This window comes from Penicillium atrosanguineum, assembly GCF_028827265.1.
Source record: "Penicillium atrosanguineum strain IBT 20685 chromosome Unknown utg000006l_segment0_segment0, whole genome shotgun sequence".
Classification (NCBI taxonomy): Eukaryota; Fungi; Ascomycota; class Eurotiomycetes; order Eurotiales; family Aspergillaceae; genus Penicillium; species Penicillium atrosanguineum.
Genome location: NW_026623138.1, coordinates 2089971 through 2105742, shown reverse-complemented (window position 1 = coordinate 2105742; position 15772 = coordinate 2089971). Strand labels below are relative to the sequence as shown.

At 47.6% G+C, this 15772-nt stretch overlaps 7 protein-coding genes across 7 annotated transcripts; 3 read left to right on the top strand and 4 right to left on the bottom strand.

Annotated features, from left to right (window-relative positions):
- Positions 1–134: 134 nt before the first annotated feature.
- On the bottom strand, positions 135–2419 carry N7443_007939 (fungal specific transcription factor domain-containing protein; the record flags this gene model as incomplete). Its single annotated transcript, XM_056887995.1, has 5 exons — positions 135–621; positions 687–940; positions 990–1409; positions 1459–2287; positions 2346–2419. The coding sequence occupies 5 exons, from the start codon at positions 2417–2419 to the stop codon at positions 135–137; spliced, it is 2064 nt and encodes a 687-aa protein (XP_056739686.1).
- A 456-nt stretch (positions 2420–2875) lies between these two features.
- N7443_007938 (uncharacterized protein) lies at positions 2876–4128 on the bottom strand (the record flags this gene model as incomplete). Its single annotated transcript, XM_056887994.1, has 2 exons — positions 2876–3494; positions 3551–4128. 2 exons carry the CDS (start codon positions 4126–4128, stop codon positions 2876–2878), a joined length of 1197 nt encoding a protein of 398 aa, XP_056739685.1.
- Positions 4129–4498: 370 nt separating this feature from the next.
- N7443_007937 (Zn(II)2Cys6 transcription factor) lies at positions 4499–6732 on the top strand (the record flags this gene model as incomplete). The annotated part of the gene is made up of 4 exons (XM_056887993.1): positions 4499–4878; positions 4927–4954; positions 5008–5466; positions 5518–6732. 4 exons carry the CDS (start codon positions 4499–4501, stop codon positions 6730–6732), a joined length of 2082 nt encoding a protein of 693 aa, XP_056739684.1.
- A 607-nt stretch (positions 6733–7339) lies between these two features.
- N7443_007936 (FAD-dependent oxidoreductase) lies at positions 7340–8557 on the top strand (the record flags this gene model as incomplete). The annotated part of the gene is made up of 1 exon (XM_056887992.1): positions 7340–8557. One exon carries the CDS (start codon positions 7340–7342, stop codon positions 8555–8557), a length of 1218 nt encoding a protein of 405 aa, XP_056739683.1.
- Positions 8558–9815: 1258 nt separating this feature from the next.
- On the bottom strand, positions 9816–10762 carry N7443_007935 (putative S-adenosylmethionine-dependent methyltransferase; the record flags this gene model as incomplete). Its single annotated transcript, XM_056887991.1, has 2 exons — positions 9816–10393; positions 10477–10762. The coding sequence occupies 2 exons, from the start codon at positions 10760–10762 to the stop codon at positions 9816–9818; spliced, it is 864 nt and encodes a 287-aa protein (XP_056739682.1).
- A 1010-nt stretch (positions 10763–11772) lies between these two features.
- N7443_007934 (fungal specific transcription factor domain-containing protein) lies at positions 11773–12965 on the top strand (the record flags this gene model as incomplete). The annotated part of the gene is made up of 4 exons (XM_056887990.1): positions 11773–12120; positions 12156–12213; positions 12268–12753; positions 12805–12965. 4 exons carry the CDS (start codon positions 11773–11775, stop codon positions 12963–12965), a joined length of 1053 nt encoding a protein of 350 aa, XP_056739681.1.
- A 756-nt stretch (positions 12966–13721) lies between these two features.
- On the bottom strand, positions 13722–14931 carry N7443_007933 (isopenicillin N synthase family dioxygenase; the record flags this gene model as incomplete). Its single annotated transcript, XM_056887989.1, has 4 exons — positions 13722–14149; positions 14209–14583; positions 14640–14825; positions 14895–14931. 4 exons carry the CDS (start codon positions 14929–14931, stop codon positions 13722–13724), a joined length of 1026 nt encoding a protein of 341 aa, XP_056739680.1.
- Positions 14932–15772: the final 841 nt, after the last annotated feature.

Below are 15772 nucleotides of genomic sequence, written 5' to 3'. Positions count from 1 at the left end.
CCATTCGTTTACACTCTCCCGGGACTGTGTCCTCTCGAAGAGCCGCAAGTAAATAAACTCATGTACTAATTGCACCAACGATTACCTCCTATTCTTTCCTTTCTAATTGTAGAAACGAATGTGCCAATCCATGGCTACGATGCATCCAGTTGGGCCATGGCATCCCACAACTCTGACTCTGCCCATCCCAGCGAAGGCTGGTTGTCAAATAACTCCCACATCAGACTATCATCCCAACCCTCAGACTGTGGCTCTCCGGGCCGTCCTTGTCCCATACCAGAAGCTGCCCTGCTAATCATTGGACTGGGAAGTGTATGCAGCACTTGATCACCAGTACGCCCGTATACATCTGGGTAAGAGTTTACTTGAGGAATCTTCCCATCAACCGAGAAAACAGACATCGACTCAAGCATGTCATGGTTTGGTTTGATCAATGGCGCACACAGATCAAGGAACTTTGAAAAGAGGCCATGTAGTTTGCCAATTGAGGCATTTGCCTTCGTGAATTGGCTTAGATCATCGGTGATCTTCTTGATCATTTCGAAGTCTCGCTGATCTGACGTTGCGACGACATTGCAGAACAAAACGAAGAAGGGGGATAACGGGGAGAGAAGCATTGTCCTGAAGTGAATCATCACCAAGGTGTCAGTAGGTTTTCTCCGAAATTGGTTCTCGGGATGGCATACCATGTGAGAAAATAAGGATAGCTATCGACGGTGGTGATACTGTTCGAAAACGCTTCTTGAAGAGCTCGGAGGGTAGTCAAAGCCTTTCGAGCGGCGTAGAGGCAGTCTTCACAGACCAGCCGGGATTTCAGGACTGCTGATCGGGCTCGAATGATTGTGGTGGTGAGGGAATAATAATTGAAGTCCATCGATAGCCATTCGCACCGGAGGATCTCCCAAGAATCAGGATACTCCATTTCTTGACGGCTTCGATGCTTTGAGAAGGTTACTTAGATAGGTCGCGATGATATTTGACGAACTTACTGCTTGGAAACTCGCGTGTATCGTGTGCGCTCGGGCGACAAGGTCAGAAAGGATAGTGGCTTTTTCCATAGCCCCCATTTCCTTGTTATCGAGGAGAATATCAACGAGTGTGTTCTTCAAGTGAGAGAACTCCACAATCGCTGTTATCATGGGTGTTGTTGGAAGCCCAGAATCCATGTGTATCAACTGTGCTGGCTCGACCTTGAGATCTGGTAAAGATTGAGGCCGAAGAAGAAGCAGGCTGAGAGTCTTATCAAAATAGTAACACGTGTATACGCAGGCGTGGATATCGTCTTCCACGTCATTTTGGGGCTCTGCATCCGTGATATTGTGGTAGTTGAGAGCGACGAGGACTCGAGATGCGACGGCTGTGAACATCCAACAGCGTGACATGTTTCCTAAATACTGGTACAATCGTTTCTGAGAGCGATTAACGCTGTTTCAATTAGGATCATGGTGGCATACGCACCCCGGAAAGTAATGCCTGGAGCAATGCCAGGCTTGGAGGAGCTGTGAGTGGGATAGAATTTAGTTCATCAATCGCAGATACCTCGTATTGCTTCTTGAGTCTTCTGAAGTGAACCTTTAGCGGCTCGCTCGATATCATGGGCGCCAAGGCTGATATGAAGCAGATTGCCTTGACCCAGACGGTAATACGATATAGCTGAAGTATTGTCTCGTTTTCTGTTCGCTCTATAATTGCAAGGCCCATTCGTTCCAAAGTCCTATCGGAGATATGATCCGGCCAGGAAATGGTCTGGGAATTGGTTTTTTTGTCGGGCCCTGGCAGCATCATGTGCAGAAACTCAGGCGTGAGAGTTGGCGGTGTCCAGTTCTCATCAATGTCAATATCTTCAATCACGCCAGCTTCTTGTCGCTGAAGACCGGGGTTTGACAGCTGACCAACGAACTTCCGAGCCGTTTCCAGCGCAGTCCGCCTGTCGTGGGAAAGCGCCGGGTTGCACTGAAGCTCAGACTCAATATACTCTCTTGCTTCACTGGCATGGCGTGTCGAGCCAAGAGAGTGACGTTCACCATGGCCCTTTTGCCCGGTCGTTTGCGATATCCTGCGCTTTCTATCTGTCTGTTCAGACGGGCTTACTTCATGGGGCAGAGGCTCTTGGTGATGCTTCCTCTTGATAGAGGCCCTCGCAGGGTCATAATATCTTGCCTGGGGGGATGTGGGTGCAGTTCGAGAGGCATCATGATTTGATATCACTGATGGTGGTGACAAGAATACGGAATCATTCTGATCTCCTTTTTCGAGTCTTGCTAATCTCTCAGATAAGGCGTCAATACTATATGATGTTAGAAGCCGATTAGCGATTAGCGAGAGCCTCACTAAAGAATACATACCGGGAAACTCGAGGTCGATGGACTCTCGCCTGTCGAGTGCGATGGCACTCGGCTCGCGCATCAATGCAATTCATGCAAGGATCTTGGCGATCACATTTGACCTGTGCGAGAAAAGGACCCACTTAGTATATACTTTGATGCTATATGTCATAACCACTCAAAGGGCGATCCAAACCTTTCTATTGTGACACAGATCACACTGGCTGAGTTAGCTATGCTTATCGTTCCGGACCCTGGGTAACCTACTGCTGGCATGGTGACCATCATAGTGCCGCAATAGGTCTTAATGCAACGGATTGAGACTTTGAGTGCGCTTGCAAGCCTTCTCGTGTCTACTATGACAATGTGTTTGTTCGTGTGTCGTGCTGGAAAGAAGCCCGAAGGCCAACTCGGTAATCCGAAGAGCCGGTTTCCGGACCAGAAGGGACTAGCGCAAATAATCATCGGGGATTTCCGATGGTCTACTCTGGGACTACAAAAGGTCGTTCGAAGCCTTTTAATGTAATTTTCTAGATTAAATAACACTATGCCTATTCGTCATCATCATAGCAATATGCGCAGTCCAGTTTCAGGGCAGATCCATGAAGCACCGGAACCAACTCCTCTGGTGAATGCGGGATGGCCCCTCGACGGGCCATTTCTTGATAAGCTGCTTTGAACCAGACATGGTCCAAAGTAAGAATGTCGTCTCCATCTTTGGCAGAGGCATTGCTCAAAGATGCCATGTGATGTCCTAAGTCGTCACGCATTTGCCACAAGAATTCTTGGCGGGCGGACCAAGTCGAAACATGCCCGTGCCCATGCCCGTGCCCATGACCATGTGAGAGGGTCTGTGTCTTTTCGTCATCTTTGGCAATGGCGTGGAAGAAATCAACAATCCTTTCCATAGTTGAGTTTAGTAGAAGAAGGCTAACCCAGCCCTCGGAGGTTGAATGGCCAAATTCAGGGTGCATAAGCCGTCGGACGGTCGAGCAAAGAAGTTGCAGACAATGCTCGGTTAAGATGATATTCCGAGTGTTGTTAAAAGGAGGTCCGTGAAGAACAGAAAGCTTTCTTTGGAATGAAGTAAACAAATCGTTGACATGCTCCGATGAACCTGGGTTAAAGCCGTCGTCTGAAGAGTTCTCAAGAAAGAAGATTGCGTAAGCTCTGTGATGGAAGTTAGCTGACAGTATTCTATACTATTGATACAGCAAGCTACATACAAGGGGCGCAGCAGTCTAGCCTGCAGTGTCTCCACGGCTTTACTATACACGTATTCCTTCTCGGTCTTGGAGGACGACCAAAGCGGGCGGGCAAGACTGTCGGTTTCCAAATGTTGCCGAACAACATGATCAGCTAAGTGATAAGAGAGTCGTATGCAGGTTGACCAGCATCTTTTCAAGTCTGCTAAGTAACCCAAAGTATACCCAGCATCGTCGTGGCCCTCGCCAACAGCATACTCTGGTGGCGGAGGCGGGAAGAGCTCTGAGACGAAGGTCAAATCACCGCCAGGCGACAGCTCAATTCCGTCATCATAGTAGTCTTCCAGTACTCGGTTCCGTGTGTGAATCTTGAGAAAAGCATGAGCGATGGTGTACTCATTTTTAGCAATGCGGTGGTGCAGTAAGCGGCAAGTCAACGCCAAGGAAACAATGTCTTCAAGCTCAGAGAATGACGTGATAAGCACAAGGACATTGTCTGGAAGGCGCTTCCAAATCGATTCTTTATGTGCCAATAGAAAAGATCCTCGCTTGGCTCTTCGAGAGACCTTTGTGCGAAGCCTGTCAAAGAATAGCGACATGTTTTACCTTCATGTAAGAATCATAGCTGCGAAGACCGTGTCTCGGAAATATTTCAGGCAACTTCCCGCCTCGGACAAATGTATAATCCAAGACCGCAAGACAGAGTGATGAATGATACAGGACCGAGGATGTGAGAAATAGATAAAAACAAAACAGGGTTTTGAGACCCATAGTAAGATTAACGAAGGTGGATTTTGATGTTTCAGGATTTGTTGCCTGAGGCCTGCATCGTTCCTACCTGGCAAGGTTTCTGCTGCCTGCAAGCTAAGGTTTCCACCTCCGCGTTGGCCACTCAAGTGACTTCCATCAATGTGAACTGGTCATGTTATCTTGAGTGGCAGATAGTCTTCCCACCTTTGTTTCACAGCCATGGACCCTGGGGAGACCGCAGCGAATGGCGGGTGGCTAGGCGCGCCGAATTCAACCAAGCCATACTCTTGCGTGGTCTGTCACAACCGCAAAGTCAAGTGCGATCGAAATGAGCCATGCTCGAATTGTGCAAAGTCTAAGGCTGAGTGCATCTATCGACCTCCTCCGCCGCCCCGTCGTCGGAAACGGGAGCGTGACGCGGGTGGAAGCGCGTCTCAGGAACGCGACAAGCCGCGGAAAATGAGTGACGGAGAGAACTTCTTGAACGATGTCGTGGACTCCCATTTGCCTACCAGGCCGCGCTCAAATGGCTCCGAATTTCACAAAGCTGGGACAGGGAGGATGATCGAAAAGGATGGCAGATCAGTCTATCTCGACAAGTCAGTCATTGCCTGATCAATATTGATTCCAAGTTAATCCATGTATAGCACGTTTTGGACAAGCGTCAGTTATGAGGTGCGTATTGATTGGTTTCACATCTTACGCGACCCCTAGTAACACACTTTTAGCTTCCAGATGCGGCAGATGTCCTGGGGAATGGCTCAGATGGGGACGACAATTTGTCCCAAGATGGCAACGAGGAATCCATTGATCTCTTCAATTCTGACACCAGACAGAGTCTCACAGGAATGCATCCAAACCAGTTGCATATTTTCAAGCTATGGCAAACCTTCCTCGAAAATGTCAACCCTCTGACGAAAATCCTGCATGCTCCCACAGTCCAACAACAGATTTTAGATGCCATGAGTGATTTGTCAAGTATTAGCACGGAGCTTGAAGCCTTGATGTTCTCAATTTACTGCATTTCACTGGTTTCCCTCCCAGCTGCGGATGTCGAAAAATCTTTTGGCGAAAGCAAGAAGAAGCTCTTGCCGAGATGTCGACGAGGAGTTCAACTGGCCTTCCGGAATGCTTCCTTCTTGCGGACCTCGAGCGTGATGGTACTCCAAGCTTTCATGTTATATCTGGTTTGTCTTCTGATTCAGTTCGACCATAACTTGGTCTAATGACATTCTTAGTTGTCTATGCGAGCCTTCTCTGACCCGCAAACAATCTGGACTCTGGCCGGAATTGCATTACGAATTGCGCAGCGCATTGGAATTCATCGAGATGGATCTGGATATGGCCTCTCAATATTTGAGACTGAGATACGTCGTCGAATATGGTTTCAATTGATCATCCTAGATGCCACATCTGCTCAATTCTGTGGGGTTGCTTCTACCCCCATGCTGGTGAACGCAAATACCCAGCCACCAATGAACGCCAACGATAGTGATCTTGACCCACGAATGAGAGAACCAGCATGCGAGAAAGAAGGTCCATCTGAGATGATATTCTGCCTTGCTCGCAGTGAATTCGGCAAATGGCTGCGACGCTGGAGCAAAGACGCCCGCGGATCTAATTCGCCATGGGCTTTTCTTTCTTCATCATCAATGTCACTGAGAGAAAAGGATAACGCCATCGACGAATTGGAGGATTCAATGGAGCAGAAGTATCTCCGATACTGTGACAAATCTATTCCTCTTCATTTAGCCGCCACATTGATGGCACGATCGGCCATATACTTCACCAGATTGATCGCACACCATCCTCGTCAATATCAGGACCCAAACACTCGCATCCCAGAAGCAGAGAAGAACACTATCTTTGATCATTGCCTGAAAATGGCAGAGTATGCAAATTACGCTCAGACAAATCCTGACGTGCAGAGGTTCTCGTGGCACATGGTGAACTACATGCCCTGGGATGCCATGATCTTCATGCTTTCGGAGATGCGAAACCGGGCTGATCCGGAGGAGAAAAACAAAGTTTGGCAGCTCATTGGAAATATATACTCGCGCCATGTGAAACAGATGCACAAACATGCTCGGTTGCCTCTGCACACAGCCATGCAAAACCTAATTGCTAAAGCATGGCGGGTGTACATCGAGGAATGTAACCTCCACCAGCGAACCCCAACGCCATGTCCGACGATTGTCGCCAAGCTGTGTGAAGATTTCAAAGGTTCCACAGACTCACGACCAGCAGAGCAAAACCCTGTGATGATCGAGCAAGGTGTCCTCTTCCAACATCAGGCTGGCACCTCACATGCGGACTTCAGCGTGGAGGCCGTAAATTCAGATTTTCTGCTCACTGATAGCCCTATGGACTGGAATGAGTGGGACAATCTCCTGAACCAGTTCCAGGAATCACTCGTAGATGATATGACCTTCCTGCCCAGATCTGGACCCTAAGCACTGGTCACATAGCCGACCGTCGGCCTCATAACTTCAGGCATTTATTCGAAAATATACCTCAGTCTAATTGCATCATATGAGCCTGGGGATTTTGAAGAGCATGGAGACTTATCTGTTGTGGTCGGCATCAGTGGTTAAGATTTATGTTCTTTTCACGTCCTTGTAACTCTACAAGCTGAAAAGAAGTTGTGTACTCCAAGTATTTTGTATGATTTATGGGCAATGTGTACTTTTGACATTGAATAATCATCTTAAACATCCTTCAAACAAAGTGGAAACCATGCATAAGGACTGTAAAAAACATCTGAGCAAATACATGACTTACGGCCCAGGAGATACATGCTTCGGATCCGAACCGCGGATCCGGGATTCGGGTCCGGACACATGGCTGTGCTTACGCCCGAAGGTGGGACAACCATCTCCAGAATCGGAAACAATAGTATTCAGCGATTCATATAAGTCCAGATGCATGGACCTAAACAGTGCATATAAGAAGGTGCCTACGCTTGGGGAAGCATCTCGATAGACATCAGCACAAACCAAAAAACTAAACGCGGCATTCACGCTTCAATTCAAATTCCTATTTTACCATACCTAATACAAAATGACTTCCACCACTGTCGCAATTATCGGAGCAGGCCTATCCGGCCTGACTCTTGCACTCGCTTTGCACAAGCAAGGTATTCCATGCACTATCTACGAGTCACGTAATGCCTCTCTCGACATCGGCGGAGCTATCATGCTTTCGCCCAATGCACTGCGCGTTCTCGACGCAGTGGATATCTACAAGACAATCAAACCTCTAGGCTTCGAGTTCAAGAGTCTCCATTTCTACACCGACAGGCCGCTGGACTCATACGAATTCGGAGACCGCCAAAAGTACGAGTACGATGCCTTGCGCATCTACCGCTACGAATTGATCGACGCCCTTCTATCCGCCGTCAAAAAGGAACAAATCCCCGTTCAATATGGCAAAAAGTTCGTCAAAGTACTCTCCGAGACCGAGACAAGCGTCACCTGGGAATTCGAAGACGGCACAACCGGCCACGCAGCCTGTCTCGTCGGGGCGGACGGAATCCACTCGCGAGTCCGAAAGTACCTGTATCCTGATTTGGAACCCCGCTTCACAAATTCAGTAGGAGTCACAGCTGCCGTTCCAACAAAGCAGCTTGTCATCCCGCAGTCGTACAATATGCCCTTGACAATCATGAACCCGAAACACGGCGCCTTCGTCATCGCTCCCCAACTCACAGACGGCTCGGAGGTCCTAATCGGCAAACAAAAGCGCGCGGGTGAAATCGATCGCGATGGATGGAACAAGTTATTGAATGATAAGCAGTGGTGTGTTAATTTTCTGCGCGAAGGAGCGGAGGATTTCCCTGAGATTGTGCAGACGGCTGTTTCCAACATCCCGCTGAACAAGATTAATCTTTGGCCTTTTTATGTGGTGCCGACGCTTGACAAATGGGCTTCGAAGCATTCGCGGGTCGTGATTCTTGGTGATGCGGCGCATGCAATCCCGCCGACCGCGGGACAGGGTGTGAATCAGGCCTTCGAGGATGTTTACACGTATGCTTTGATTCTTGCAAAGTGCCGGGAGAAGAATCTTGATCATGGGCTTAAGGTTTGGCAGCAGGGGAGACAGGGGCGTGTTGATCAGGTGTTGGAGCTTAATGCGCAGATTGATGCACGAAGGTTGCCGAGAGGGCCGGGGCAGGCGGCTACGGAGTTGGAGAGTAAGCCTTTTGACTTGGCGTGGCTGTATAGTCCTAACTTTGAGGAGTTGGTGGATGGGTGGTTGGAGCAAGATTCTACCGCTTGATGACATCCTGTTTTCTCTTTCTGGATTTTTTATGGCATTGTGAATTCTAAAGGATGTTTTGAATTGGCTCGAGATCTGATTTTGCTATCAACGAGCATCTAGTATAAGTACAGAAGCACTTCCAGTCCAATATAGGTATCAAGCCTTCCGTCCCTTTGCTTTGTATAGAAGCCACATTTGAGAAAATATAGCCCCAGAGCAATCTATTCGACCATCCAAGGGCATGAAAAAGTGTCCAAAAAGACGGAAGTACTGCATCACCTGCTCTCCACTGCGCTCTCCATTGTGCTATCCATTCGAGCGTGTCTCCCCCTTCTTTCATATCGAAGATACTCTTGAAGTCTGAGTATATTCTGATACCTCAGGTTCCTCATGTATTCCTTCTGTTCCATTTGCATTTCCGGCTCCTGGGGTGTATCTTGGAAGCCATTTGAAGCGAGGTAAGCGATCGAGTATGCAATGAAAAGCGCGACGACGCATCCGACAATAATAACGAGGACCCAGACGGAGTAGTCACTCATTGTGATTCTGGCAAAGAAGCCTTATTAGTAAAAAGACTAACAAAACAGAGTAATACCTAGAAGAAACCCACCGATGGTAAACCTTGTCAATCTCTAGGCCAGAACAACTTCAATTGCAGAGAAATCTGCGGTTGAAATGTCCCCTGAAGCAAAAAGCTGGTACTTAAGGCGATGGGACTCAACATCAAAATACACTAACCTCATCTACCCAGTTTACTTTCCATTCCCATTTCCATTTTTACTCTTCCTTCTCCATCGTTTCAGCCGCTGCATCTGACGGAGTAAATTTAGCTCGTTATTACTATCTCCTCGACCAATCAACTGCCGGATATGGCCCTAGCAGAGAAACCATGACGTCAATAACCCGAGCGGGCCAATAAGAGGCCTGATTGGCATTTCCGTGCTATTCCTAAAGACGATGGATGCGAGGGTTTGGGTGAGATTTGGTGGTTGGTACCCCTGAGAATACGACGCTTGTGCGTTCTAGTGTTGATTGATTGTGCGTAATTTTTTATCAATTCATGGTTGGTGTTTGCCTAGGGTTTGGTTGAGGGCTGACATGCGGAAGGATTTTGTAGAGAGCCTGGGCTGTAGACTGACTGTTGGCTGGCTAAATCACGATATTTTCCGCAGTGCCATGGTGTTATAGCAAAGAATCCAATGAAAGGTTCCATAAATTGGTACTAATGCAATATCCTAGAGCAAGTATGTTCTCGGTCGGAGTCATGTACAATGAACTAATTCTTCTTCTTGACAACCAGAACAACACCTTGCATGGCGCCCCGAACGGTTTCCTTACCTTTCTCCACACCAGCTGCATGCAAATGCCGCTCAATTGCGCGGCGATATAGCCTGACCACATCCTTCTCAGTACCAACAGCATCGGGATTGGCCTCGCGCCATCTCGTCACAGGACTCATCGTCCCAATCATCTTCTCAAACATATCCAGCGGCACATCCGGATTTGCAGCGTAGAATTTCTCTGCAAGGTCCCAGTCTTTCTTGAAGAAGTCACACTTATCGAAACCCGCGACTGGAGGGTCCAAAGTCCACGGAAGCGGGAGGTCAGCATAGCGGTTTCGAGTCAGGAGGTTACCAGGCTCAAAATATGGCCTCAGGTACTCCGTCTCTATCTGATCGATCTCAACCTGCATGGCCTCATAATTTGGCACAGAGGGGTGAATGCGGTTTCCACCGCTCGTCCACATTACGACACTGCCGCCGGGCTTGAGGACGCGCGCGGCACTGGGCCAGAAGCGGGCCATATCGAACCAATGCGCAGAGTTAGCGGCGGTGATAAGATCGACGCTGTTATCTGGGATTGGGGGGAAGCGTTCGCGCCAATGTCTTCGGCTGTTGAGACCTCGTAGCGGATGGGTTCGTTGGTCCAGGTTTTACCGCCTAGAGAGCGGGCTGTAGCGATCATGCCATCGGATGGGTCGAGGCCGACGGCATGGGCGAAATGTAAGCCAAGTGACCGAGCGACATTGCCTGGTCCGCAGCCTAGATCGACGAGGGTGTCAAGTTGGCCGCCACTTGCTTTGTGTTGGTCTAGGACGACCTGATACAGGGCGGGAGAGTAGTCGGGGCGGAGTTGGGCATACTCCGTTCCTTGCTCTTTATTGTAGGAGCTAAATGTTTTCTCCTTCGTGGCCGAAGCCGGTGTGGTGGATTGTTCGGACATTGTTGGTATCTCGGTTGTCTAGTCTCTCTCAGAGTCGAAATAGAGAAGATAGGGAAATGAGTCAATCGTGCTGGCCGTAAAAATAGTAATCTGGCAGCTTCGTATTGGGGCAAGGTTTGCCGCGTTGTGGAGAAGGCTTCTGAGAAATGCGGTTAATGCCGCCAGGATGTGGCGTTACCGGGCCAGGCAACGTTGAAGCTTTTAAGTCCGACGTATTTCCGCGTCGGAATGATTGTATCTCATGTTTAGGTCTCTAGCAAATTTCGCAATTTCTCTTTGATTGCCCAGTAATGCTTATTTACTTTTGGGGTTGGGAACTTGAGTATCTGAGCTCTTATGATACCATCGGCCTGCCGGGCAAGCTGTCATTACTTGGATCTAGGCAATTTGACTCGCATCATTGAATAGAGTTCATGGAAGCAAAGCAAGTTTCTGTAAAACCGAAAGATACCAACAGTTGCACTCTTTCCCCATGAATTGCGCTTACCTAGATGGCGCATATCGCAACAAATAGAAAATTCCCTAAATAAAGACGATCGAAGTTACGAATTGAAAACGACAGTGGGTAACTATGGTTCCGATGTTTACTACATTTGCGTTATCTCTCAAAACTCCCCGCCCGGAGTGGGTCTTCCTTTCAACACCTCGGCCGCGGCTTCAACACTTGATCTCTGGCATAACCCCCTTTCACTGAATCCGGGAAACAAGAGTCTACAAGGATGAATACTAGAAGCGATGCCGAAGCCGAGCCCACTCGAGTTAAACGACAGCGCCAATCGTACTCATGTACAGAATGTACACGTCGAAAGTTACGATGTTCGAAGCGGATCCCGTGTCTGGCCTGCGTGGAACGTGGAATTGCACACCAATGCCGACGCCGCTCTGATATTGGTCGGAAAGAGGCGAGACAAAGCAACCCACCATCGAAGGCCGTTCGCTCGCCAGCGCTTCAACGTGGGGCTTCAAATAATACAACGCCTGGCTCACCCGAGTTCACTCCGCTACAGTCGATGACCTTTGAGCGCGGGCCAAGTGTAGTGGATTCAGTCACCCAAGACGCGGCTGTTATGCTGGAATTCTTGGCGTTGAGTCGCCAACATGTTCTGCAAGCTGCCCAAGTTGACCGGCCACAGAAAGCTGAAACGCTTTCAAGCACTTCCGAGCTGCTCTTTACGGGAGCCCAAGTCAGAGAATTGATGGAACATCATCAAAAATGTATTGCGTGGACTCATAATGTGGTTCATATGCCTACATTTCTGGACCAATGTGAGGAGAGATTGTGCAGTGGAGGAACATCAATTGAAGAAGACTGGGTCTCGCTATATTATGCTATACTTGCCGTGCGAACTGAAGGACTTGTAATTTCTGATCTTAAGGCTAATTGAGTTAACAGGTCACCTTGTACCATGCTCATGCTTCCAAATTGGAAGAGGTTGAAATCTACGCCGGGGGTAAGTTATGCTGACAACATCTCGGGCGTTGATCTAACTGTTTACTACACACAGACGAGTTGGCTATGGTTTGCTATCAAAAGAGTATCGAAAGCCTGAACCAGGCCGACTTCATGAAGAATCATAGTCTCTTCAGTGTCCAAGCCATCTGTCTTCTGATCTATATTGGTCACAATACTGGAGATTCTGATCGAATTTCGGTTCTTTTGGCATCTGGGAGCCGCATAGCGCAGTGTCTAGCAATTCATCGACTGGGCCCTGATCACAAATCCAGTATATCGCAATGCACAGATCAAATTCTGCGCACTAGACGGCTGATTGATCGGGAGATTTCCAAGCGAGTGTGGTGGTTTCTTGTGCGACAAGACTGGCTCCAGATTCCTTTCAACAATACGTATAATATTCACCCTTCCCAATTCAATACACCGATGCCCAGAAATTGCGACGAGGAGGCCTTTAAAATGGTTGTTGACGGCGAGGTGATACAGCACGATCAAGATCAATATACCCAAGGAAGTTATACATCTGTTTTGAACAACGGTATATCAATCTATGGCTCCTTTTAATATCAAGGCTAACATAGCGTCACAGTGGCTGTGATAATATGGAAGATGGAAGACAGAATGTGTCAAAAGCGCGCCGAAGAAGAGACCGAGAGCAGCATGCGTGACCTTTATTCTGAGGTTTTACAAGCAGATCGCGAGATGAAGCAGCTTATCGCTGGGTTGCCCCTTTTTTCGGATCTGAAGTAGCATACACCCCAGGGACTCCTGCTCATATACCACAGCAGAGAGCTGTGTTGTTCTTATCTTTTGCTCACAAAGTATGCTAGCCCATGTCAGAAATAGGCCTACCTGGACTGATACGTTTCCTCCAGTTTTATTCCATTCATCGCCACTTCCAAATCCCAAGTTTGAAAGACCCTTGGTTTGCATATACAAAGGCAAGACCTTTCAGTTAGTAGCCCAAATACTTTGAATTGACAAATCACAGATCTCATGTCTTCCAATGATGCGCCGCCACCTTTCCAACTTCCTCTTGTTACACGAAGATGGACCCCACACACCAATCACAAAGAACATGTGGACCGTTAACACACAAATATTGACCGCTGCGGTATGGCTTTTATTCGAACTTATATTCTCAAAAGAGAACGAACCATTACTCGACCCGCAAGAAATTCGAGCCCTCGCATCAAGAAGCTTGACGTTCCTTCAAACCAATCAACACAAAAGCAGTATCGCCAAGAGGGGAGTTAGACTCATCCAGAGCCTTCTGGAAATGGAAGGTGCAATAGAATCCGGAGCACAGAAACAGTTCTGTCTACAGGAGATTATATCTCGCGCCGTACTCAACGATTCTCAAGGGAGACCGCGCTCACCGAGGATATCTTCTTTCGAGCCTTGCTCTGCACCGACGATGGACCAATTCTTCGGAAACACGATTCAATGGGAAGACATTCTTAGTGCATTTTGTGAAACATGATTGAAGATAGCCTTTTCAGTCAATTACCTCGTCTCCATGCTATTCGCAAGCTCTTGCCGCAAGTCACCAATCGCTTTATAATGCGAACAGCCGTAGGTATCTGCAATGCGGCCAACCATCCAATCATGAACCATAACGGGGGGATGTTTTGCGCCCTTTTCGGAATCGATACAGCTTGGAAGACACTCGACTGTGAAGTTCGGGTTACCGGAGAAGAAGAAGGGAACGCTGAATCTCTCATCCCCACTTTTGTTGATGACTCGATGAAGGTTGGACAAGTAGCGATCATTCGTCCATTGCATCATCAAATTGCCCAGGTTGACCACGTAAGCCCCGGAAATGGGAGTCACGTCAACCCATTCGGATGAGGTGTTGTTCCATACCTGTAGTCCGCCGGTGTTGTCTTGTAGAAGAATAGTGATTGCGCCGAAGTCGGTATGGGCGCCGATACCTGAACAACGAATAAGCTTTTATTATGGAAAGTGGGTTGTGATCTTTCCAGATACTCACCTCTCTCAGTCTCCACTGTAGTTGGATCCTGCGGCGGGTAATGCAGCAGTCGAAGCACAGCAACCGGATGGTCGCAAAACTCATCAAAGAAGTCCTCATTCAAATTCAATGTGAGCGCCATGACTTGCATGAGATTAGTTGCGAAAGTGCTCATAACAGAGTGATACTCTTCCATGACACTTTGGAACTTTGGTGGATCATGGAGTTCTGTCGGATATTTGTTCGGGGCTTGGCCAAATCTTCTTTCAACCACGAATGGATCATCTGATGGCAGATTCTTTCCCAAGTAGTATCCTTCTTTGAGGTCTCCCATGGTCCTTTTCTCGAAGTTCTGCGACCGAAGACATTCGTAGCCACGCTGGTAACCTTCGACTTCTTGATCATGCTTCCTGTTAGCTGAAAGAACTTGATATATAGGGATCGAAGGCCACCTTTATCGTATTTTTGCTTGGTCTCTAGTGGAAGCTCGAACAGGTCTTTGCTTTGTTCAAGGACTTGCCCTTGGAGATCTGACGGGATGGCATGGTTGACGAGCTGGAAGAAGCCAAATTGCTCACAAGCATGCCGGACTTCTTGCACAAGGTTCTTCTTAGCTTCGGTATCGGAGCCATAATATGCTTTATGGAAGATGGTAATCAGTTTCGAAGACTCATTTATTAGATCTAGGAATTGGAATCTCAACTCACGCCCAAAATCGATCACTGGTGGTTCTCCGGTGCGCATTTTGTGATCGGCTTTATGATTTAAAGGATGAAATTTTATCACCTTTCAACGTGAGTAGTTGCGGATATTTATATACTGCATCTTGATTATCATAACTTGTTCAAATCCGATTACCTATAGCTGATGTAGAAGATAGGAGTACCCTTTCGGCCGCGGGTTAAGCTTATCACGGGTATCTGACTGGATTTGCCTTAAACCCGCGGCCGAGAACCCTTTGCGGATTCCAGTTGACGGGGACCCAGACTAATCCTGGGTCCCTGTCAGCTCCCGGACCTGGCCGGGACTCAGGAAATCAATCCCAGTCAGCGGTTATACCTAGTTCATGTTAATTATATCTAAACTATACGCTATTACCTAGCCTAACCTTACTAAAACTATGTACTTATTTTCTGCCGGTAGAAAAAAGAGGTAACTATTATAAAACCTTTGTCCCTATTTTTTATACCTACTGCTTTTAAGGGTTCTAATTATACTACTGTATATTTACTATATAAGTATTTTAATATATATTTTATCGGTCGCATAAAATAAAAACTCGATATGAATTAGTAGCAGGTATTAAAACGTAGATAAGGCTAATAGAGTCTTAAAGATATATTTTAGTGTATATAACACTACTTTTTAGAATATTATATGTACTTTGGAGAGCTTATCTCTAACCTTATAATAAATCTTTAGTTTTTTACCCTATTTTATATATTGAAAAGGGGATGGCCCGATGGCTGTCTGGCAATGCAGACTGGACAACACCAACTAGGAGAACACACATCACCACTCCCGGTGGAGGTTGGGCTGGGAGAGGCACTGCGTATTTCCCTTAATACCGTACCATGAATAAAGG